The 21,366-nt window shown below is 41.8% G+C and overlaps 3 protein-coding genes across 8 annotated transcripts; all 3 read left to right on the plus strand.

The window, feature by feature from the left end:
• Window positions 1–464: 464 nt before the first annotated feature.
• LOC113009470 (serine/threonine-protein kinase pim-2-like) lies at window positions 465–5,645 on the plus strand. The gene is made up of 9 exons (XM_080291840.1): window positions 465–697; window positions 799–978; window positions 1,222–1,410; window positions 1,676–1,770; window positions 1,856–1,903; window positions 3,236–3,457; window positions 3,539–3,719; window positions 3,809–3,985; window positions 4,075–5,645. The coding sequence occupies exons 1-9, from the start codon at window positions 625–627 to the stop codon at window positions 4,164–4,166; spliced, it is 1,257 nt and encodes a 418-aa protein (XP_080147966.1). The 5' UTR covers window positions 465–624; the 3' UTR covers window positions 4,167–5,645.
• A 408-nt stretch (window positions 5,646–6,053) lies between these two features.
• LOC113009525 (serine/threonine-protein kinase pim-2-like) lies at window positions 6,054–13,031 on the plus strand. 4 transcript variants are annotated; one of them, XM_026147841.2, is made up of 10 exons: window positions 6,054–6,191; window positions 9,009–9,117; window positions 9,219–9,398; window positions 9,643–9,831; window positions 10,097–10,191; window positions 10,277–10,324; window positions 10,633–10,854; window positions 10,936–11,116; window positions 11,206–11,382; window positions 11,472–13,031. In XM_026147841.2, the coding sequence occupies exons 2-10, from the start codon at window positions 9,045–9,047 to the stop codon at window positions 11,561–11,563; spliced, it is 1,257 nt and encodes a 418-aa protein (XP_026003626.1). In that variant the 5' UTR covers window positions 6,054–6,191; window positions 9,009–9,044; the 3' UTR covers window positions 11,564–13,031. The 4 variants fall into 4 exon arrangements, 3 of the variants coding, with proteins under 3 accessions (XP_026003626.1, XP_026003629.1, XP_026003630.1); XM_026147844.2 differs by lacking the exon at window positions 6,054–6,191 and adding an exon at window positions 7,020–7,145; XR_003270196.2 differs by lacking the exon at window positions 6,054–6,191 and having other exon boundaries at window positions 8,983–9,117; window positions 11,472–11,908; window positions 12,418–12,556.
• A 593-nt stretch (window positions 13,032–13,624) lies between these two features.
• LOC113009130 (serine/threonine-protein kinase pim-2-like) lies at window positions 13,625–20,906 on the plus strand. Of its 3 annotated transcripts, none has more exons than XM_026147258.2 (11): window positions 13,625–13,730; window positions 16,894–17,002; window positions 17,099–17,278; window positions 17,524–17,712; window positions 17,978–18,072; window positions 18,158–18,205; window positions 18,514–18,735; window positions 18,817–18,997; window positions 19,087–19,263; window positions 19,353–19,790; window positions 20,300–20,906. In XM_026147258.2, the coding sequence occupies exons 2-10, from the start codon at window positions 16,930–16,932 to the stop codon at window positions 19,442–19,444; spliced, it is 1,257 nt and encodes a 418-aa protein (XP_026003043.1). In that variant the 5' UTR covers window positions 13,625–13,730; window positions 16,894–16,929; the 3' UTR covers window positions 19,445–19,790; window positions 20,300–20,906. The 3 variants fall into 3 exon arrangements, with proteins under 3 accessions (XP_026003043.1, XP_080147965.1, XP_080147964.1); XM_080291839.1 differs by lacking the exon at window positions 13,625–13,730 and adding an exon at window positions 13,885–14,011; XM_080291838.1 differs by lacking the exon at window positions 13,625–13,730 and having other exon boundaries at window positions 16,868–17,002.
• The last annotated feature ends 460 nt before the right edge of the window (window positions 20,907–21,366 follow it).

Here is a 21,366-nt window from a genome sequence, read left to right on the forward strand (position 1 = left end):
TTACATCCAATACTGCTCATACATTTAGTGAGTAACTAGTCACAATAATGCGCACAGATACGATTTATAGATCAGTCAACACATTCCAGCACCTTTAGGCAACTGTTTTTGTGATTTGGTGCTGTAAATAAAACTGAAATCAAGTGAATTTTGACTTAACCTGTGCTGCTAGCTTTTAGCCTGCAAAGCTATCCATTAGCCTTCACTACTGCCTTACAAGTAAATGCTGCCCAAAGAGAGTCCTTCTTGTTGGTATAATAGCTACAATATTATCTATAATATCCATTGCTTGTTCCTAACTAGTTTTATGGCCTTTGTTGTAGAAGCACAGTTCCCACCTTGAAGCAGCCCTCTATAAACATGCATTTATGCAGCTGCGCTACAGTTTTTGCAATATTGCACCCCTAAATAAATCTTTACAGAACTTTGCCTTCACCAGAAACTACTGCCTAGCCCAGGCTGATGTTCTGTAGCTATGGAAACCAAGAATTCCAAAATCTTGTGATGTCATCACCTCGTTGTTATAAGACATTGTTATAAGACACTAAAGATCATAGTTCTCACACACAGATCATTGCATCTTTGCAGAGTGAAGAGTGAAATCCTGAAACTAAATTAACCTAAATGAATCACACAATGTCAAAGTCTTGGCCAACTTATACTGCACCACGTCCTGTGGATCTGAATAACCCTCTAGGTAAGTCAAATGGGATTCATATGGTAATTATGCATGCTTCTGGGTTTTTATTTGAGGCAACTGAATTTGACTTAAACAAAATCATCTTTTGTTGATTTCAGGACACCAAACAGAGCCTTGCATCTCCACACTGGTGAAGATGACTCCAGATGGAAGAATAGAGGGAAGAAAGAGAAGGGACTTACCTGAAAGACTGGACAAATCCCCCAAAAAAAGCAAAAGCAGTGGAGGTCCAAAACCGGGTCCCAGCCACTTTGTTTCTGGGGAATCCAGTTTGAAATGTAAGTGATAAGACCTGTTTTAGCTGTGACATTATCTTGGCTATGTAGTTTATTTTGTGACTTTAACTGTGTACTAACGGTCTTTAACTTTGTAGTTGGTTCATTTAGCCTTCTTTGTGTTGATTTTCAGTGTGCAGTTATTGCTTTAATGCACGATTGCCAGACCTTAGAAAGTCAGTAGAAAGCAGTTGACACAGAGTTGGACTGAAAATGCTTAAAGTCAAACTACTTTTTCCATTTTAGTTGGCCTTCTCATAGTGCCTTCAAGCGACTCTAGTATAATTAAGAGGAGCAACAAACGGAAGAGCACTAGTGACGAATCTGAGGGACCATCCAGCAAAAAAAGCAGGACAACGAGCCCAGAGGAGAGTCCCACCCAGGAACCCTCTGAAACATGTGACTCACCGAGGATATCCGGCACTGACAGAAAAGGTAAGATAATGGCAATATTTCTGAGCTGGATCACAAGATCCTTTAGAATTTGTCCTGGGGTTTGAGATTGGGTTTGATTCCTGTGGGACCAATCGACAATAAGAGACACTCTGGGCAGTAGTGACGTTACCTACCTACTAATCTGCTAAAATGTAGCTGCTATTTACCAATTAATAGAAATGTTATAGCAAAGCTCTATAGGACTGTGCCAGCTGTTTTCTGTGTAACAAGTCATAACCTGTATGTTTTTCCTGTGTGTCTGCAGAAGACTTCCTGGAAAAATATCAAGAGCTGGAGGTGCTGGGTCATGGAGGCTTTGCCACCGTGTTTTCTGGAATACGCATAAAAGACAGTTTTCCAGTATGGCTTCTTACATTTGCATTTCACAGATCTTCAGTTTATTCCTGTTTGTACTTCTCTAACCCAGAAAATGTCTTTAATGCAGGTGGCAATCAAACATGTTCAACAGCGCAGACTTGCGCGCACAACAATGGTAAGCGTCTTTTCTTATTCCAGCAGGTATTTATTAGGGCTGCCACGATTTGTCGACTAGTCACGATTACGTCGACTATCAAAATCGTCGACGACTGATTTAATAGTCGACGCGTCGTTTGAAGCTTTGTAAGATCACAAAAGACGCAGGAGTAAGTGGCAGGATTTAAGAGTGTAATAACGGACTGAAACAGAAGATGGCAGCATTGCATGTACAAGGATGTCAGCTACCGTTAAACCCCGAAGAAGAAAAAGAAGAAGCAGCTGTGTCCCAGAATTCATAGCGCGGCCCAGCGCAGTTTCCAACAATGGCGGCAGCTAGTTAGTTTTAATGTTACTCTTATTATTCTTTCTGGGTCACAAAATAAACGTTTAACATATTTTCAGGCGAGAATGTAGCTGTGTAAACCTCAAATATCTGCTCAGTTTATCAAGACACCGCATATTTTCAAAAGCGCTCCGACGTTTTCGGAGACATCTGTTACCCACTAGCTCGTTAGCGAGCCGGGGGCTAGGCTCACTAGCGCCGTGAGAACACCGGACTCCCCGCAAATCGTTTTCAAACCCACCGCCGTCTTTCGCTACTCAGGTTAAATATATATGAGTCACTTAGATAACTTAAAATGTTATTGTTTGGCTTTTTTTAGTATTTTATTTGTTCCTGAGTAAATCAGTTTGTCTGAGATTAAAGTTATAGTTTTTACACAGCTGAATAAACATCAAGCAGACAGCTGATTATCAGAAGTGTGAGATGCTCCAGAATATACTCCAGTGTCCTGTTATATTTTAGATAGCAAGGAGTTTATTAAACTTCACCGAAACAATCTGCAAATTTCATTAAAATTTAATAAACTATCATCTTGTCTTTATTTTTAGTTAGCACAGACCTTAAACACTTAAAGCTGTAAGCTAATGATAGTTATATAAGAGCAGATACTGCTGGTGCAATAAGCTGTAGTTTTACGTCCAATGGATGATCTGATTAGTCGACTAATCGCAAAAATAATCGGTGACTAGTCGACTATCAAAATGATCGTTTGTGGCAGCCCTAGTATTTATATTATTTCAGGCCTTCTCAGGCATCAAGCATAAGGCACGTATTTCCTCCGTGCATGAACCAGACTGGTCTCACAGTTGTGTGTGAAATCGTCAGGAAATATGGTCGAATTCTATGAACAGTGGGTCACCTTATTGTTTAAACTGACATGTTTCAGTGGAAAGAATGCTTTTTAAAGATCAGGTCATTTTGTGACTATTTCAAAACTGTCTGTACGCTGATAGCTACTTTTGTTGAAATTCTGAATACTGACCTGAAGTAACTTTCCTTCTGAAGGATTGGAATGGGAAAAGTACTGATGTTCCCCTGGAGGTGGCGCTACTGATACAAGTTGGGGCTGGACCACACGATACGGAAAGCAGTATAACCCCACTTCTACTTGACTGGTTTGATCTGGAAGATGAGCTTATTATGGTTTTTGAGAAACCAGAAAATTGCATGGACTTAGACAATTACCTCAAAACTACAGATAAACCTCTGTCAGAGACACATGTTAAGGTAAGTGACGAGCATTTGGAGCTTACAGCAGTTTTTCATAGAGAATGTCCTGTGCTCCAAATATGGCTTCCTTTCTTTTAGGTCATAATGAAGCAACTAGTTGACGCAGCCATTACGATGGATAACAAGGGGGTTTTCCACCGAGATATTAAACCACACAACATTCTAATTGAAACATCTTCGGAGGAACCCCGAGTGCGATACATCGATTTTGGCTGTGGAGTCACGTTTACTCCGGGACAAAGGTTCAGGAGGAACGCAGGTATGTTTTCAGCCACAGCGTTGTGCTGTCATGAACTGTCTCCACATCATGTTCCCTCCCCATTAATTCTTCTTATCTTTGTGTTTTAGGAACCAGGATCTACAATAGTCCAGAGTGGTTCATGTACGGCTTCTGCTCTGCAGAATATACTACAGCCTGGCAGCTGGGTGTTGTGATGTACCAGCTGTTACACAACAAGTTACCATTTGACTGCGACTACAAGATCATCAACCAAAACCCACCGATTTTAGCTGACATTTCAAACAGTAAGATTTCTGCCAAAAGGGCTGTTGATATAAGAAAGGTGAAATAACTTTGTGGATAACTTTAACAAGAGTATTTCATTTCTGTAAAGAATGCAGGGATTTTTTGACGGGGTGTCTGAGGAAGCACTACAAGGACCGCTTCACCCTGGAGGATCTTCGGAATCACATGTGGCTCAAATGATTTCTGCGCACCATGAACTAAAAGGTTATGGAGCAAAAGCTCCAACACATCACAAGTCATCAACAAGTCACTTTTCAAATTTAGTAGCAATGTTGCAGTTGCTGTCACGTGGCTCTTTTTTGGTGTTTTCTTTTCCAATCCAGCAGCAAGCAGTCTGAGACCTCCATCTGACCTTCATCTAAATATAGTGTCAAGCGGCGGCTGTGTGAAGGCAAGAGAGGACCCAAATGCACAGCTCTAGACACACGGTGATGACCTCAAAGGCAGGTCTTTATTAACAGGAACATAAGAAGCCATACAATAACTAACCTGGGAGCAACTAAAGCTGAGGCGCTGGGAAGACACGGTAAATGCACACAACCTAGAGGGACGACGCAACACAGAACAAAGGGACACTCTGACATAAATACACAGAAGGTAATGAGAGAAGTGGGAACACACGGGGAACACAGCTGAAGACAATTAGCGAGCAGGGAGGACACGAAACTGAAAATACTGACACCAAGATGTGGACCTTAAACACAACACAGTACACAGAGATGAGCACAGAGAGAGAGAGGCAGAGAAGAAGGATGAATATGGGGGGATGAGGAGAACACAGAACACAAAGGATGGGAACACGGTACCAGAACAAACACCACAATAAAAACATGGACACAGGGGGAATCCAAATACCAAACCAACCAATCCAATGGGCATAAGGAACAAAATACAAAACTACAGGAAAACTAAGAACACTGGGTCAAAATGACCCAGGACCATGACATATAGGCTTTTGTAGGCTTGCTTTATGAAAAATGTCATTGATGAAAATGTAGTGTATATCTGTTATTAACCTCTGTCTCTCTTCCACAGCATGTCTTTATCCTGTCTTCCTTCTCTCACCCCAACCGGTCGCAGCAGATGGCCGCCCCTCCCTGAGCCTGGTTCTGCCGGAGGTTTCTTCCTGTTAAAAGGGAGTTTTTCCTTCCCACTGTCGCCAAAGTGCTTGCTCAAAGGGGGTCATATGATTGTTGGGTTTTTCTTTGTATCTATGAAGTGCCTTGAGGCGACTTTTGTTGTGATTTGGCGCTATATAAATACAATTGAATTGAATTGAATTGGGCAGCACGGTGGCACGGTGGTTAGCACTGTTGCCGCACAGCAAGAAGGTCCTGAGTTCAATTCCAACATCAGGCTTTCTGTGTGGAGTTTGCATGTTCTCCCCGTGTTTGTGTTGGTTCCCTCCGGGTACTCCGGCTTCCTCCCACCGTCCAAAGACATGCAGCTTGTGGGGATAGGTTAATTGGATAATCCAAATTGTCACTAGGTGTGAACGTGAGTGTGAATGGTTGTCTGTCCCTGTGTGTTGGCCCTGCGACAGACTGGCGACCTGTCCAGGGTGTACCCCGCCTCTCGCCCTATGACAGCTGGGATAGGCTCCAGCGCCCCCCGTGACCCTTGAATTGAATTGAATTGAAGTGAGGCCATGATGCATTTTATTGTAGCTCATCATCATCCGACCCTGCCCTGAAAATAGCTGAAGAAATGTTGGCATACCGAAAGGTTTGCTTTGGGGGTACTATTTGGTGCCATTTTAAGTTAACAACTATTAAAAAAAAAAAAAAAAGAGTCATATTTTGTGTGATTTTTTCATTACTGTTGTTGTCCCAAGAAGCAAGATGGCGCCTGTGTTTGGCTGTGCCGCTGCCTCCGTCTGTGTGTTTGTTTACTTCATATGTTATGCAAGTGTTCTTGCTACAGCTTTGTCCGATGTCATCTCCCTTCGGATTTATGATCGCCATGCGTTACTGCCGATCAAATCTGCTATGGATAACTTTCAGAGTCAACGATACGACGTTGTTTTCCCATCGCCGCTTGAGCGCGACGCAGCACCCGGTTCACCTCCACTCTTGCCGGTCAGCTCAATTTTGCTTCAGAGGCCTCGTCGGAGGAAGCGGGGGAAGAGAGCCGGCTTTGTTGTCCTGCTCCGTCGTCTTCGGAAAGAGGCAGATCTTCGGGGGCTTTATTCCTGGGCTGCTAGCGGTAAGATCCGCCTGAGACTTGTCGGAGCTGGATTAATCCCCACAACCCACTGTGTTTGAACTGAGCCCTTAGCCCTATATGTGCCTTTAAATGAGCACATTGCCCCAGAAACCTTTGTTTCTCCAAGTACTTGTGTATAAAAAACTATATATTAATGTTTGACCACATTTGGGAATCAGAGCAGAGAGAAGATGACAACAGGTGGCACCATATTGCCAACTGACTAGTCTTCTTCATAAAATATGATACAAAAGCATGATTACAAATACAATAAATGCTTCTGGATGGCAAATGCTCTGTTCAGTACACACGTTTTACTTTGAACACATAGGTATGCAGCATGCACACAACATGCATTCATCCCTTTTGGTTGAGTCCATGGTGATGGCCTGTGTCTTTCCGAGTTCTCCTCAAACACTTTGGCTTCCCTCTACAATGTTAGGCCTCTTATTAACCTTTGTCATGTCATGCACACATTGCTCAAGAGCTGTTGCCATATTGGATGTGATAACCTGTAGCGATCACATCCAATAACTCATGTGTTGTTTACATACAAATGATCACTGCTTTTTTTTTCACTGCTGTGCTGCTGGTTGCAGCAATCACCAGGGATAGAGAATCTTTTTTGTTGCCTTTCAGGTGATTTGGATAGAAGAGGAGCATCACATAAATGGTACTATCAGTTCTAAATTATTTGAAATCCAAGTATCTGTTTCAAACAATATTTGACTGTGAGGCTTGGTTACCGGTTGTTGCTGGTTCTCACTGGTTGTCACTAGTTGTTACCGCTTGCTGCTGGTGCAGCAGCACTGACAGCTAACATGGCGGTTAAATCGACACATTTTGCTGCACCCATTTTTAGTTTTAATTGTTTTATGTCAGCTTTTCAGCTCCACCTTCTCCACTTCTTCCACACTAAACTTTTTCTACAAGCTGCGTGAGCGCACACCAAAGGTAGGGGAGGTGCTCAGGTTCACTGTCATTGATCATAATCGATCGATAGTGAAAAGTCCCCGCTCAATGCTCAGCTCAAATGCACAAATATATACAATTATGAGATATTCATGAAGTATTTTTATTTTATTTTGCCATTTATATATGTTGGCACTAACAGTGCTCAAGACAATACTTATATACTGTCAATATGTGACATATTGAAATCGCGTTTGAATTTGCGCTTGTTTTTTGCTTTCACTTTGCAATCGCACGAACTGTGTATAGAGAGCGACAGCACTGATTGGTGAGTGATGATAATTTGTGCACCAATTCCTCTGACATCGTCTTATCAATCGTTAGCTTACTATGCAAACATGACAAGTGAAATCTCCTGCAGCTTAAACATGTGAGAGGTTGATCGCGCAGAGAATCGCTGAGCGTTATGTGAGTGCGTGTGTAAAAGCAGCAGGATATATATTTTAGTTCTGCTGAGCCAAATAAGACAGGTCAGGGTGAAGAAGTGACAGCCAAAGAAAAGCTTACCACAAAACGGAGAAGTTATGACAAATCAGACTATAAGGCAAAAAGAAAGTGCAGCTTTATGGTTTCATGGACAAAAGAATTTCTGTGGCTGCGATATGATGAGCTAAATAACCAGGGCTGCACATAAGTGGTCCGCAGGTGCGCATTCGCTGTCAAAATAAAAAACACGCACAAGGGTTAGGGTTAAATTTAAAAACTGTACTTTTGAGTTAAAATATATATTTATAATTTTAATAAATGACAAATTAAAAAGGCATGAACATTTTTTTTGTATCGAAAAAATATCGAACCGTGACACCAAAGTATCGAACCGAACCGTGAATTTTGTGTATCGTTGCACCCCTAATATATATATATATGTGTGTAATTTTAACAAGAACTTTATTGAACAATCAGTGAGTATACAACATACAAACAGATGAGGTATACAAGTGGAACATAAATATGAACAACCAGCGGTTAAAGAAAAAAAGAAAAAAAACCCCACACCGATAGAGTTGGGAAGCAGGTACCATGCTTGTTACATCAGCTAACAATACTAACTTCCACAACACTCACCAAGACAGTCGGAGGTTAGGTAAAACAGAGCAAATAAATTATTGAGAAATTATAAGAAAATACATTAGGCAGGAAAGGAAAAAGAATAACTGTGGAAGTTCAAATTCACTGGGCTACACGTGCTTTCTTTCTATAGCCTTTGAACCTTGAAAAATATAACCTCATCACAGTAACGCATAATTTTATTATGCATTACATCCAATACTGCTCATACATTTAGTGAGTAACTAGTCACAATAATGCGCACAGATACGATTTATAGATCAGTCAACACATTCCAGCACCTTTAGGCAACTGTTTTTGTGATTTGGTGCTGTAAATAAAACTGAAATCAAGTGAATTTTGACTTAACCTGTGCTGCTAGCTTTTAGCCTGCAAAGCTATCCATTAGCCTTCACTACTGCCTTACAAGTAAATGCTGCCCAAAGAGAGTCCTTCTTGTTGGTATAATAGCTACAATATTATCTATAATATCCATTGCTTGTTCCTAACTAGTTTTATGGCCTTTGTTGTAGAAGCACAGTTCCCACCTTGAAGCAGCCCTCTATAAACATGCATTTATGCAGCTGCGCTACAGTTTTTGCAATATTGCACCCCTAAATAAATCTTTACAGAACTTTGCCTTCACCAGAAACTACTGCCTAGCCCAGGCTGATGTTCTGTAGCTATGGAAACCAAGAATTCCAAAATCTTGTGATGTCATCACCTCGTTGTTATAAGACATTGTTATAAGACACTAAAGATCATAGTTCTCACACACAGCTCATTGCATCTTTGCAGAGTGAAGAGTGAAATCCTGAAACTAAATTAACCTAAATGAATCACACAATGTCAAAGTCTTGGCCAACTTATACTGCACCACGTCCTGTGGATCTGAATAACCCTCTAGGTAAGTCAAATGGGATTCATATGGTAATTATGCATGCTTCTGGGTTTTTATTTGAGGCAACTGAATTTGACTTAAACAAAATCATCTTTTGTTGATTTCAGGACACCAAACAGAGCCTTGCATCTCCACACTGGTGAAGATGACTCCAGATGGAAGAATAGAGGGAAGAAAGAGAAGGGACTTACCTGAAAGACTGGACAAATCCCCCAAAAAAAGCAAAAGCAGTGGAGGTCCAAAACCGGGTCCCAGCCACTTTGTTTCTGGGGAATCCAGTTTGAAATGTAAGTGATAAGACCTGTTTTAGCTGTGACATTATCTTGGCTATGTAGTTTATTTTGTGACTTTAACTGTGTACTTAACGGTCTTTAACTTTGTAGTTGGTTCATTTAGCCTTCTTTGTGTTGATTTTCAGTGTGCAGTTATTGCTTTAATGCACGATTGCCAGACCTTAGAAAGTCAGTAGAAAGCAGTTGACACAGAGTTGGACTGAAAATGCTTAAAGTCAAACTACTTTTTCCATTTTAGTTGGCCTTCTCATAGTGCCTTCAAGCGACTCTAGTATAATTAAGAGGAGCAACAAACGGAAGAGCACTAGTGACGAATCTGAGGGACCATCCAGCAAAAAAAGCAGGACAACGAGCCCAGAGGAGAGTCCCACCCAGGAACCCTCTGAAACATGTGACTCACCGAGGATATCCGGCACTGACAGAAAAGGTAAGATAATGGCAATATTTCTGAGCTGGATCACAAGATCCTTTAGAATTTGTCCTGGGGTTTGAGATTGGGTTTGATTCCTGTGGGACCAATCGACAATAAGAGACACTCTGGGCAGTAGTGACGTTACCTACCTACTAATCTGCTAAAATGTAGCTGCTATTTACCAATTAATAGAAATGTTATAGCAAAGCTCTATAGGACTGTGCCAGCTGTTTTCTGTGTAACAAGTCATAACCTGTATGTTTTTCCTGTGTGTCTGCAGAAGACTTCCTGGAAAAATATCAAGAGCTGGAGGTGCTGGGTCATGGAGGCTTTGCCACCGTGTTTTCTGGAATACGCATAAAAGACAGTTTTCCAGTATGGCTTCTTACATTTGCATTTCACAGATCTTCAGTTTATTCCTGTTTGTACTTCTCTAACCCAGAAAATGTCTTTAATGCAGGTGGCAATCAAACATGTTCAACAGCGCAGACTTGCGCGCACAACAATGGTAAGCGTCTTTTCTTATTCCAGCAGGTATTTATATTATTTCAGGCCTTCTCAGGCATCAAGCATAAGGCACGTATTTCCTCCGTGCATGAACCAGACTGGTCTCACAGTTGTGTGTGAAATCGTCAGGAAATATGGTCGAATTCTATGAACAGTGGGTCACCTTATTGTTTAAACTGACATGTTTCAGTGGAAAGAATGCTTTTTAAAGATCAGGTCATTTTGTGACTATTTCAAAACTGTCTGTACGCTGATAGCTACTTTTGTTGAAATTCTGAATACTGACCTGAAGTAACTTTCCTTCTGAAGGATTGGAATGGGAAAAGTACTGATGTTCCCCTGGAGGTGGCGCTACTGATACAAGTTGGGGCTGGACCACACGATACGGAAAGCAGTATAACCCCACTTCTACTTGACTGGTTTGATCTGGAAGATGAGCTTATTATGGTTTTTGAGAAACCAGAAAATTGCATGGACTTAGACAATTACCTCAAAACTACAGATAAACCTCTGTCAGAGACACATGTTAAGGTAAGTGACGAGCATTTGGAGCTTACAGCAGTTTTTCATAGAGAATGTCCTGTGCTCCAAATATGGCTTCCTTTCTTTTAGGTCATAATGAAACAACTAGTTGACGCAGCCATTACGATGGATAACAAGGGGGTTTTCCACCGAGATATTAAACCACACAACATTCTAATTGAAACATCTTCGGAGGAACCCCGAGTGCGATACATCGATTTTGGCTGTGGAGTCACGTTTACTCCGGGACAAAGGTTCAGGAGGAACGCAGGTATGTTTTCAGCCACAGCGTTGTGCTGTCATGAACTGTCTCCACATCATGTTCCCTCCCCATTAATTCTTCTTATCTTTGTGTTTTAGGAACCAGGATCTACAATAGTCCAGAGTGGTTCATGTACGGCTTCTGCTCTGCAGAATATACTACAGCCTGGCAGCTGGGTGTTGTGATGTACCAGCTGTTACACAACAAGTTACCATTTGACTGCGACTACAAGATCATCAACCAAAACCCACCGATTTTAGCTGACATTTCAAACAGTAAGATTTCTGCCAAAAGGGCTGTTGATATAAGAAAGGTGAAATAACTTTGTGGATAACTTTAACAAGAGTATTTCATTTCTGTAAAGAATGCAGGGATTTTTTGACGGGGTGTCTGAGGAAGCACTACAAGGACCGCTTCACCCTGGAGGATCTTCGGAATCACATGTGGCTCAAATGATTTCTGCGCACCATGAACTAAAGGTTATGGAGCAAAAGCTCCAACACATCACAAGTCATCAACAAGTCACTTTTCAAATTTAGTAGCAATGTTGCAGTTGCTGTCACGTGGCTCTTTTTTGGTGTTTTCTTTTCCAATCCAGCAGCAAGCAGTCTGAGACCTCCATCTGACCTTCATCTAAATATAGTGTCAAGCGGCGGCTGTGTGAAGGCAAGAGAGGACCCAAATGCACAGCTCTAGACACACGGTGATGACCTCAAAGGCAGGTCTTTATTAACAGGAACATAAGAAGCCATACAATAACTAACCTGGGAGCAACTAAAGCTGAGGCGCTGGGAAGACACGGTAAATGCACACAACCTAGAGGGACGACGCAACACAGAACAAAGGGACACTCTGACATAAATACACAGAAGGTAATGAGAGAAGTGGGAACACACGGGGAACACAGCTGAAGACAATTAGCGAGCAGGGAGGACACGAAACTGAAAATACTGACACCAAGATGTGGACCTTAAACACAACACAGTACACAGAGATGAGCACAGAGAGAGAGAGGCAGAGAAGAAGGATGAATATGGGGGGATGAGGAGAACACAGAACACAAAGGATGGGAACACGGTACCAGAACAAACACCACAATAAAAACATGGACACAGGGGGAATCCAAATACCAAACCAACCAATCCAATGGACATAAGGAACAAAATACAAAACTACAGGAAAACTAAGAACACTGGGTCAAAATGACCCAGGACCATGACATATAGGCTTTTGTAGGCTTGCTTTATGAAAAATGTCATTGATGAAAATGTAGTGTATATCTGTTATTAACCTCTGTCTCTCTTCCACAGCATGTCTTTATCCTGTCTTCCTTCTCTCACCCCAACCGGTCGCAGCAGATGGCCGCCCCTCCCTGAGCCTGGTTCTGCCGGAGGTTTCTTCCTGTTAAAAGGGAGTTTTTCCTTCCCACTGTCGCCAAAGTGCTTGCTCAAAGGGGGTCATATGATTGTTGGGTTTTTCTCTGTATCTATGAAGTGCCTTGAGGCGACTTTTGTTGTGATTTGGCGCTATATAAATACAATTGAATTGAATTGAATTGGGCAGCATGGTGGCACAGTGGTTAGCACTGTTGCCGCACAGCAAGAAGGTCCTGAGTTCAATTCCAACATCAGGCTTTCTGTGTGGAGTTTGCATGTTCTCCCCGTGTTTGCGTGGGTTCCCTCCGGGTACTCTGGCTTCCTCCCACCGTCCAAAGACATGCAGCTTGTGGGGATAGGTTAATTGGATAATCCAAATTGCCATTAGGTGTGAATGTGAGTGCGAATGGTTGTCTGTCCCTGTGTGTTGGCCCTGCGACAGACTGGCGACCTGTCCAGGGTGTACCCCGCCTCTCGCCCTATGACAGCTGGGATAGGCTCCAGCGCCCCCCGCGACCCTTGAATTGAATTGAGGCCATGATGCATTTTATTGTAGCTCATCATCATCCGACCCTGCCCTGAAAATAGCTGAAGAAATGTTGGCATACCGAAAGGTTTGCTTTGGGGGTATACTATTTGGTGCCATTTTAAGTTAAAAACTATTAAAAAAAAAAAAAAAGAGTCATATTTTGTGTGATTTTTTCATTACTGTTGTATATACTATATTAATGTTTGACCACATTTGGGAATCAGAGCAGAGAGAAGATGACAACAGGTGGCGCCATATTGCCAACTGACTAGTCTTCTTCATAAAATATGATACAAAAGCATGATTACAAATACAATAAATGCTTCTGGATGGCAAATGCTCTGTTCAGTACACACGTTTTACTTTGAACACATAGGTATGCAGCATGCACACAACATGCATTCATCCTTTTTGGTTGAGTCCATGGTGATGGCCTGTGTCTTTCCGAGTTCTCCTCAAACACTTTGGCTTCCCTCTACAATGTTAGGCCTCTTATTAACCTTTGTCATGTCATGCACACATTGCTCAAGAGCTGTTGCCATATTGGATGTGATAACCTGTAGCGATCACATCCAATAACTCATGTGTTGTTTACATACAAATGATCACTGCTTTTTTTTTCACTGCTGTGCTGCTGGTTGCAGCAATCACCAGGGATAGAGAATCTTTTTTGTTGCCTTTCAGGTGATTTGGATAGAAGAGGAGCATCACATAAAAGGTAGTATCAGTTCTAAATTATTTGAAATCCAAGTATCTGTTTCAAACAATATTTGACTGTGAGGCTTGGTTACCGGTTGTTGCTGGTTCTCACTGGTTGTCACTAGTTGTTACCGCTTGCTGCTGGTGCAGCAGCACTGACAGCTAACATGGCGGTTAAATCGACACATTTTGCTGCACCCATTTTTAGTTTTAATTGTTTTATGTCAGCTTTTCAGCTCCACCTTCTCCACTTCTTCCACACTAAACTTTTTCTACAAGCTGCGTGAGCGCACACCAAAGGTAGGGGAGGTGCTCAGGTTCACTGTCATTGATCATAATCGATCGATAGTGAAAAGTCCCCGCTCAATGCTCAGCTCAAATGCACAAATATATACAATTATGAGATATTCATGAAGTATTTTTATTTTATTTTGCCATTTATATATGTTGGCACTAACAGTGCTCAAGACAATACTTATATACTGTCAATATGTGACATATTGAAATCGCGTTTGAATTTGCGCTTGTTTTTTGCTTTCACTTTGCAATCGCACGAACTGTGTATAGAGAGCGACAGCACTGATTGGTGAGTGATGATAATTTGTGCACCAATTCCTCTGACATCGTCTTATCAATCGTTAGCTTACTATGCAAACATGACAAGTGAAATCTCCTGCAGCTTAAACATGTGAGAGGTTGATCGCGCAGAGAATCGCTGAGCGTTATGTGAGTGCGTGTGTAAAAGCAGCAGGATATATATTTTAGTTCTGCTGAGCCAAATAAGACAGGTCAGGGTGAAGAAGTGACAGCCAAAGAAAAGCTTACCACAAAACGGAGAAGTTATGACAAATCAGACTATAAGGCAAAAAGAAAGTGCAGCTTTATGGTTTCATGGACAAAAGAATTTCTGTGGCTGCGATATGATGAGCTAAATAACCAGGGCTGCACATAAGTGGTCCGCAGGTGCGCATTCGCTGTCAAAATAAAAAACACGCACAAGGGTTAGGGTTAAATTTAAAAACTGTACTTTTGAGTTAAAATATATATTTATAATTTTAATAAATGACAAATTAAAAAGGCATGAACATTTTTTTTGTATCGAAAAAATATCGAACCGTGACACCAAAGTATCGAACCGAACCGTGAATTTTGTGTATTGTTGCACCCCTAATATATATATATATGTGTGTATTTTTAACAAGAACTTTATTGAACAATCAGTGAGTATACAACATACAAACAGATGAGGTATACAAGTGGAACATAAATATGAACAACCAGCGGTTAAAGAAAAAAAGAAAAAAAAAAACCACACCGATAGAGTTGGGAAGCAGGTACCATGCTTGTTACATCAGCTAACAATACTAACTTCCACAACACTCACCAAGACAGTCGGAGGTTAGGTAAAACAGAGCAAATAAATTATTGAGAAATTATAAGAAAATACATTAGGCAGGAAAGGAAAAAGAATAACTGTGGAAGTTCAAATTCACTGGGCTACACGTGCTTTCTTTCTATAGCCTTTGAACCTTGAAAAATATAACCTCATCACAGTAACGCATAATTTTATTATGCATTACATCCAATACTGCTCATACATTTAGTGAGTAACTAGTCACAATAATGCGCACAGATACGATTTATAGATCAGTCAACACATTCCAGCACCTTTAGGCAACTGTTTTTGTGATTTGGTGCTGTAAATAAAACTGAAATCAAGTGAATTTTGACTTATGGAGTCACACAAACCACCTGCAACTCAACACCTCAAAGACTAAGGAACTGGTTGTGGACTTCGGGAGGTCCAGAGAAGGTCCACTGCCAGTTCAGATAGAGGGGGAGGAGGTGGTCAACAAGTACAAGTACCTCGGGCTGTGGGTGGACAATAAACTGGACTGGTCATGCAACACAGAGCACCTGTATAAAAAAGCCCAAAGCCGACTGTACTTCCTCAGGAGGCTGAGGTCTTTTAACATCTGCAGGAAGCTCCTGAGGATGTTTTACCAGTCAGTGGTTGCTGGAGTACTTTTCTATGCTGTGGTGTGCTGGGGGAGCAGCACAGCAAAGAGGGACTCATCCAGGCTGGAGAAACTGATCAGGAGGGCTAGCTCTGTGGTCGGCATGAAGCTGGACACTCTGGTGACAGTGGCAGAGAAAAGGACATTAAAGAAACTGATGGACATTATGGACAATGCTGGGCATCCTCTGCACACGGCCATAAACAACCAGAAGAGTCTGTTCAGTGACAGGTTGCTTCTCCCCAAGACAAGAACTAACAGACTTAAAAACTCCTTTGTCCCACACGCCATCAGACTGTTTAACTCCTCTCTGGAGGGGAGAGGGAGGGGAAACAGGAGGACAAAGGAGGGGGGAACAACTAAGCTGTAGTGCCTCTTCACCTCACTGTACAATACCTTGTGCAATACTTTTTGTAAATAGTCAACAGACTCAATACTTGAAATGTGCAATTCACTTGTATTTTTATTTTTTATTCCTATTTATTCTATTTATCCCCTTTGTATATTTTATTTATATTTGTCTCTGTATTTATATATATATGTGTGTGTGTGTGTGTGTGTGTGTGTGTGTGTGTGTGTGTGTGTATATATATAACAGTTCTGTAACTGTAACTTTGGTCGTTGCTGTGCTTTTTTTGGAAGTCGAATTTCCCAGAGGAACCCACCCGAGGGATTAATAAAGTTCTATCTTATCTTATCTTATCTTATCTTATCTTATCTTATCTTATCTCTTAACCTGTGCTGCTAGCTTTTAGCCTGCAAAGCTATCCATTAGCCTTCACTACTGCCTTACAAGTAAATGCTGCCCAAAGAGAGTCCTTCTTGTTGGTATAATAGCTACAATATTATCTATAATATCCATTGCTTGTTCCTAACTAGTTTTATGGCCTTTGTTGTAGAAGCACAGTTCCCACCTTGAAGCAGCCCTCTATAAACATGCATTTATGCAGCTGCGCTACAGTTTTTGCAATATTGCACCCCTAAATAAATCTTTACAGAACTTTGCCTTCACCAGAAACTACTGCCTAGCCCAGGCTGATGTTCTGTAGCTATGGAAACCAAGAATTCCAAAATCTTGTGATGTCATCACCTCGTTGTTATAAGACATTGTTATAAGACACTAAAGATCATAGTTCTCACACACAGCTCATTGCATCTTTGCAGAGTGAAGAGTGAAATCCTGAAACTAAATTAACCTAAATGAATCACACAATGTCAAAGTCTTGGCCAACTTATACTGCACCACGTCCTGTGGATCTGAATAACCCTCTAGGTAAGTCAAATGGGATTCATATGGTAATTATGCATGCTTCTGGGTTTTTATTTGAGGCAACTGAATTTGACTTAAATCATCTTTTGTTGATTTCAGGACACCAAACAGAGCCTTGCATCTCCACACTGGTGAAGATGACTCCAGATGGAAGAATAGAGGGAAGAAAGAGAAGGGACTTACCTGAAAGACTGGACAAATCCCCCAAAAAAAGCAAAAGCAGTGGAGGTCCAAAACCGGGTCCCAGCCACTTTGTTTCTGGGGAATCCAGTTTGAAATGTAAGTGATAAGACCTGTTTTAGCTGTGACATTATCTTGGCTATGTAGTTTATTTTGTGACTTTAACTGTGTACTAACGGTCTTTAACTTTGTAGTTGGTTCATTTAGCCTTCTTTGTGTTGATTTTCAGTGTGCAGTTATTGCTTTAATGCACGATTGCCAGACCTTAGAAAGTCAGTAGAAAGCAGTTGACACACAGAGTTGGACTGAAAATGCTTAAAGTCAAACTACTTTTTCCATTTTAGTTGGCCTTCTCATAGTGCCTTCAAGCGACTCTAGTATAATTAAGAGGAGCAACAAACGGAAGAGCACTAGTGACGAATCTGAGGGACCATCCAGCAAAAAAAGCAGGACAACAAGCCCAGAGGAGAGTCCCACCCAGGAACCCTCTGAAACATGTGACTCACCGAGGATATCCGGCACTGACAGAAAAGGTAAGATAATGGCAATATTTCTGAGCTGGATCACAAGATCCTTTAGAATTTGTCCTGGGGTTTGAGATTGGGTTTGATTCCTGTGGGACCAATCGACAATAAGAGACACTCTGGGCAGTAGTGACGTTACCTACCTACTAATCTGCTAAAATGTAGCTGCTATTTACCAATTAATAGAAATGTTATAGCAAAGCTCTATAGGACTGTGCCAGCTGTTTTCTGTGTAACAAGTCATAACCTGTATGTTTTTCCTGTGTGTCTGCAGAAGACTTCCTGGAAAAATATCAAGAGCTGGAGGTGCTGGGTCATGGAGGCTTTGCCACCGTGTTTTCTGGAATACGCATAAAAGACAGTTTTCCAGTATGGCTTCTTACATTTGCATTTCACAGATCTTCAGTTTATTCCTGTTTGTACTTCTCTAACCCAGAAAATGTCTTTAATGCAGGTGGCAATCAAACATGTTCAACAGCGCAGACTTGCGCGCACAACAATGGTAAGCGTCTTTTCTTATTCCAGCAGGTATTTATATTATTTCAGGCCTTCTCAGGCATCAAGCATAAGGCACGTATTTCCTCCGTGCATGAACCAGACTGGTCTCACAGTTGTGTGTGAAATCGTCAGGAAATATGGTCGAATTCTATGAACAGTGGGTCACCTTATTGTTTAAACTGACATGTTTCAGTGGAAAGAATGCTTTTTAAAGATCAGGTCATTTTGTGACTATTTCAAAACTGTCTGTACGCTGATAGCTACTTTTGTTGAAATTCTGAATACTGACCTGAAGTAACTTTCCTTCTGAAGGATTGGAATGGGAAAAGTACTGATGTTCCCCTGGAGGTGGCGCTACTGATACAAGTTGGGGCTGGACCACACGATACGGAAAGCAGTATAACCCCACTTCTACTTGACTGGTTTGATCTGGAAGATGAGCTTATTATGGTTTTTGAGAAACCAGAAAATTGCATGGACTTAGACAATTACCTCAAAACTACAGATAAACCTCTGTCAGAGACACATGTTAAGGTAAGTGACGAGCATTTGGAGCTTACAGCAGTTTTTCATAGAGAATGTCCTGTGCTCCAAATATGGCTTCCTTTCTTTTAGGTCATAATGAAGCAACTAGTTGACGCAGCCATTACGATGGATAACAAGGGGGTTTTCCACCGAGATATTAAACCACACAACATTCTAATTGAAACATCTTCGGAGGAACCCCGAGTGCGATACATCGATTTTGGCTGTGGAGTCACGTTTACTCCGGGACAAAGGTTCAGGAGGAACGCAGGTATGTTTTCAGCCACAGCGTTGTGCTGTCATGAACTGTCTCCACATCATGTTCCCTCCCCATTAATTCTTCTTATCTTTGTGTTTTAGGAACCAGGATCTACAATAGTCCAGAGTGGTTCATGTACGGCTTCTGCTCTGCAGAATATACTACAGCCTGGCAGCTGGGTGTTGTGATGTACCAGCTGTTACACAACAAGTTACCATTTGACTGCGACTACAAGATCATCAACCAAAACCCACCGATTTTAGCTGACATTTCAAACAGTAAGATTTCTGCCAAAAGGGCTGTTGATATAAGAAAGGTGAAATAACTTTGTGGATAACTTTAACAAGAGTATTTCATTTCTGTAAAGAATGCAGGGATTTTTTGACGGGGTGTCTGAGGAAGCACTACAAGGACCGCTTCACCCTGGAGGATCTTCGGAATCACATGTGGCTCAAATGATTTCTGCGCACCATGAACTAAAAGGTTATGGAGCAAAAGCTCCAACACATCACAAGTCATCAACAAGTCACTTTTCAAATTTAGTAGCAATGTTGCAGTTGCTGTCACGTGGCTCTTTTTTGGTGTTTTCTTTTCCAATCCAGCAGCAAGCAGTCTGAGACCTCCATCTGACCTTCATCTAAATATAGTGTCAAGCGGCAGCTGTGTGAAGGCAAGAGAGGACCCAAATGCACAGCTCTAGACACACGGTGATGACCTCAAAGGCAGGTCTTTATTAACAGGAACATAAGAAGCCATACAATAACTAACCTGGGAGCAACTAAAGCTGAGGCGCTGGGAAGACACGGTAAATGCACACAACCTAGAGGGACGACGCAACACAGAACAAAGGGACACTCTGACATAAATACACAGAAGGTAATGAGGGAAGTGGGAACACACGGGGAACACAGCTGAAGACAATTAGCGAGCAGGGAGGACACGAAACTGAAAATACTGACACCAAGATGTGGACCTTAAACACAACACAGTACACAGAGATGAGCACAGAGAGAGAGAGGCAGAGAAGAAGGATGAATATGGGGGGATGAGGAGAACACAGAACACAAAGGATGGGAACACGGTACCAGAACAAACACCACAATAAAAACATGGACACAGGGGGAATCCAAATACCAAACCAACCAATCCAATGGACATAAGGAACAAAATACAAAACTACAGGAAAACTAAGAACACTGGGTCAAAATGACCCAGGACCATGACATATAGGCTTTTGTAGGCTTGCTTTATGAAAAATGTCATTGATGAAAATGTAGTGTATATCTGTTATTAACCTCTGTCTCTCTTCCACAGCATGTCTTTATCCTGTCTTCCTTCTCTCACCCCAACCGGTCGCAGCAGATGGCCGCCCCTCCCTGAGCCTGGTTCTGCCGGAGGTTTCTTCCTGTTAAAAGGGAGTTTTTCCTTCCCACTGTCGCCAAAGTGCTTGCTCAAAGGGGGTCATATGATTGTTGGGTTTTTCTCTGTATCTATGAAGTGCCTTGAGGCGACTTTTGTTGTGATTTGGCGCTATATAAATACAATTGAATTGAATTGAATTGGGCAGCACGGTGGCACAGTGGTTAGCACTGTTGCCGCACAGCAAGAAGGTCCTGAGTTCAATTCTAACATCAGGCCGGGGTCTTTCTGTGTGGAGTTTGCATGTTCTCCCCGTGTTTGCGTGGGTTCCCTCCGGGTACTCCGGCTTCCTCCCACCGTCCAAAGACATGCAGCTTGTGGGGATAGGTTAATTGGATAATCCAAATTGCCATTAGGTGTGAACGTGAGTGTGAATGGTTGTCTGTCCCTGTGTGTTGGCCCTGCGACAGACTGGCGACCTGTCCAGGGTGTACCCTGCCTCTCGCCCTATGACAGCTGGGATAGGCTCCAGCGACCATTGAATTGAGGCCATGATGCATTTTATTGTAGCTCATCATCATCCGACCCTGCCCTGAAAGTAGCTGAAGAAATGTTGGCATACCGAAAGGTTTGCTTTGGGGGTATACTATTTGGTGCCATTTTAAGTTAACAACTATTAAAAAAAAAAAAAAAGAGTCATATTTTGTGTGATTTTTTCATTACTGTTGTATATACTATATTAATGTTTGACCACATTTGGGAATCAGAGCAGAGAGAAGATGACAACAGGTGGCGCCATATTGCCAACTGACTAGTCTTCTTCATAAAATATGATACAAAAGCATGATTACAAATACAATAAATGCTTCTGGATGGCAAATGCTCTGTTCAGTACACACGTTTTACTTTGAACACATAGGTATGCAGCATGCACACAACATGCATTCATCCTTTTTGGTTGAGTCCATGGTGATGGCCTGTGTCTTTCCGAGTTCTCCTCAAACACTTTGGCTTCCCTCTAC

Source organism: Astatotilapia calliptera, chromosome 17 (assembly GCF_964374335.1).
Source record: "Astatotilapia calliptera chromosome 17, fAstCal68.1, whole genome shotgun sequence".
Classification (NCBI taxonomy): domain Eukaryota; kingdom Metazoa; phylum Chordata; class Actinopteri; order Cichliformes; family Cichlidae; genus Astatotilapia; species Astatotilapia calliptera.

What these genes read in the sequence shown, in the direction of transcription:
- LOC113009525 (XM_026147841.2), top strand. Translation starts at nt 9,045, where the DNA reads ATGAATCACACAATGTCAAAGTCTTGGCCAACTTATACTGCACCACGT. An exon ending in TGGGGAATCCAGTTTGAAAT is followed by an intron (nt 9,399 to 9,642) that starts GTAAGTGATAAG and finishes TTTCCATTTTAG; the next exon opens with TTGGCCTTCTCATAGTGCCT. An exon ending in GACTTGCGCGCACAACAATG is followed by an intron (nt 10,325 to 10,632) that starts GTAAGCGTCTTT and finishes TTCCTTCTGAAG; the next exon opens with GATTGGAATGGGAAAAGTAC.
- LOC113009130 (XM_026147258.2), top strand. Translation starts at nt 16,930, where the DNA reads ATGAATCACACAATGTCAAAGTCTTGGCCAACTTATACTGCACCACGT. An exon ending in ATCCGGCACTGACAGAAAAG is followed by an intron (nt 17,713 to 17,977) that starts GTAAGATAATGG and finishes GTGTGTCTGCAG; the next exon opens with AAGACTTCCTGGAAAAATAT. An exon ending in GCATAAAAGACAGTTTTCCA is followed by an intron (nt 18,073 to 18,157) that starts GTATGGCTTCTT and finishes TCTTTAATGCAG; the next exon opens with GTGGCAATCAAACATGTTCA.
- LOC113009470 (XM_080291840.1), top strand. Translation starts at nt 625, where the DNA reads ATGAATCACACAATGTCAAAGTCTTGGCCAACTTATACTGCACCACGT. An exon ending in GCATAAAAGACAGTTTTCCA is followed by an intron (nt 1,771 to 1,855) that starts GTATGGCTTCTT and finishes TCTTTAATGCAG; the next exon opens with GTGGCAATCAAACATGTTCA. An exon ending in GACTTGCGCGCACAACAATG is followed by an intron (nt 1,904 to 3,235) that starts GTAAGCGTCTTT and finishes TTCCTTCTGAAG; the next exon opens with GATTGGAATGGGAAAAGTAC.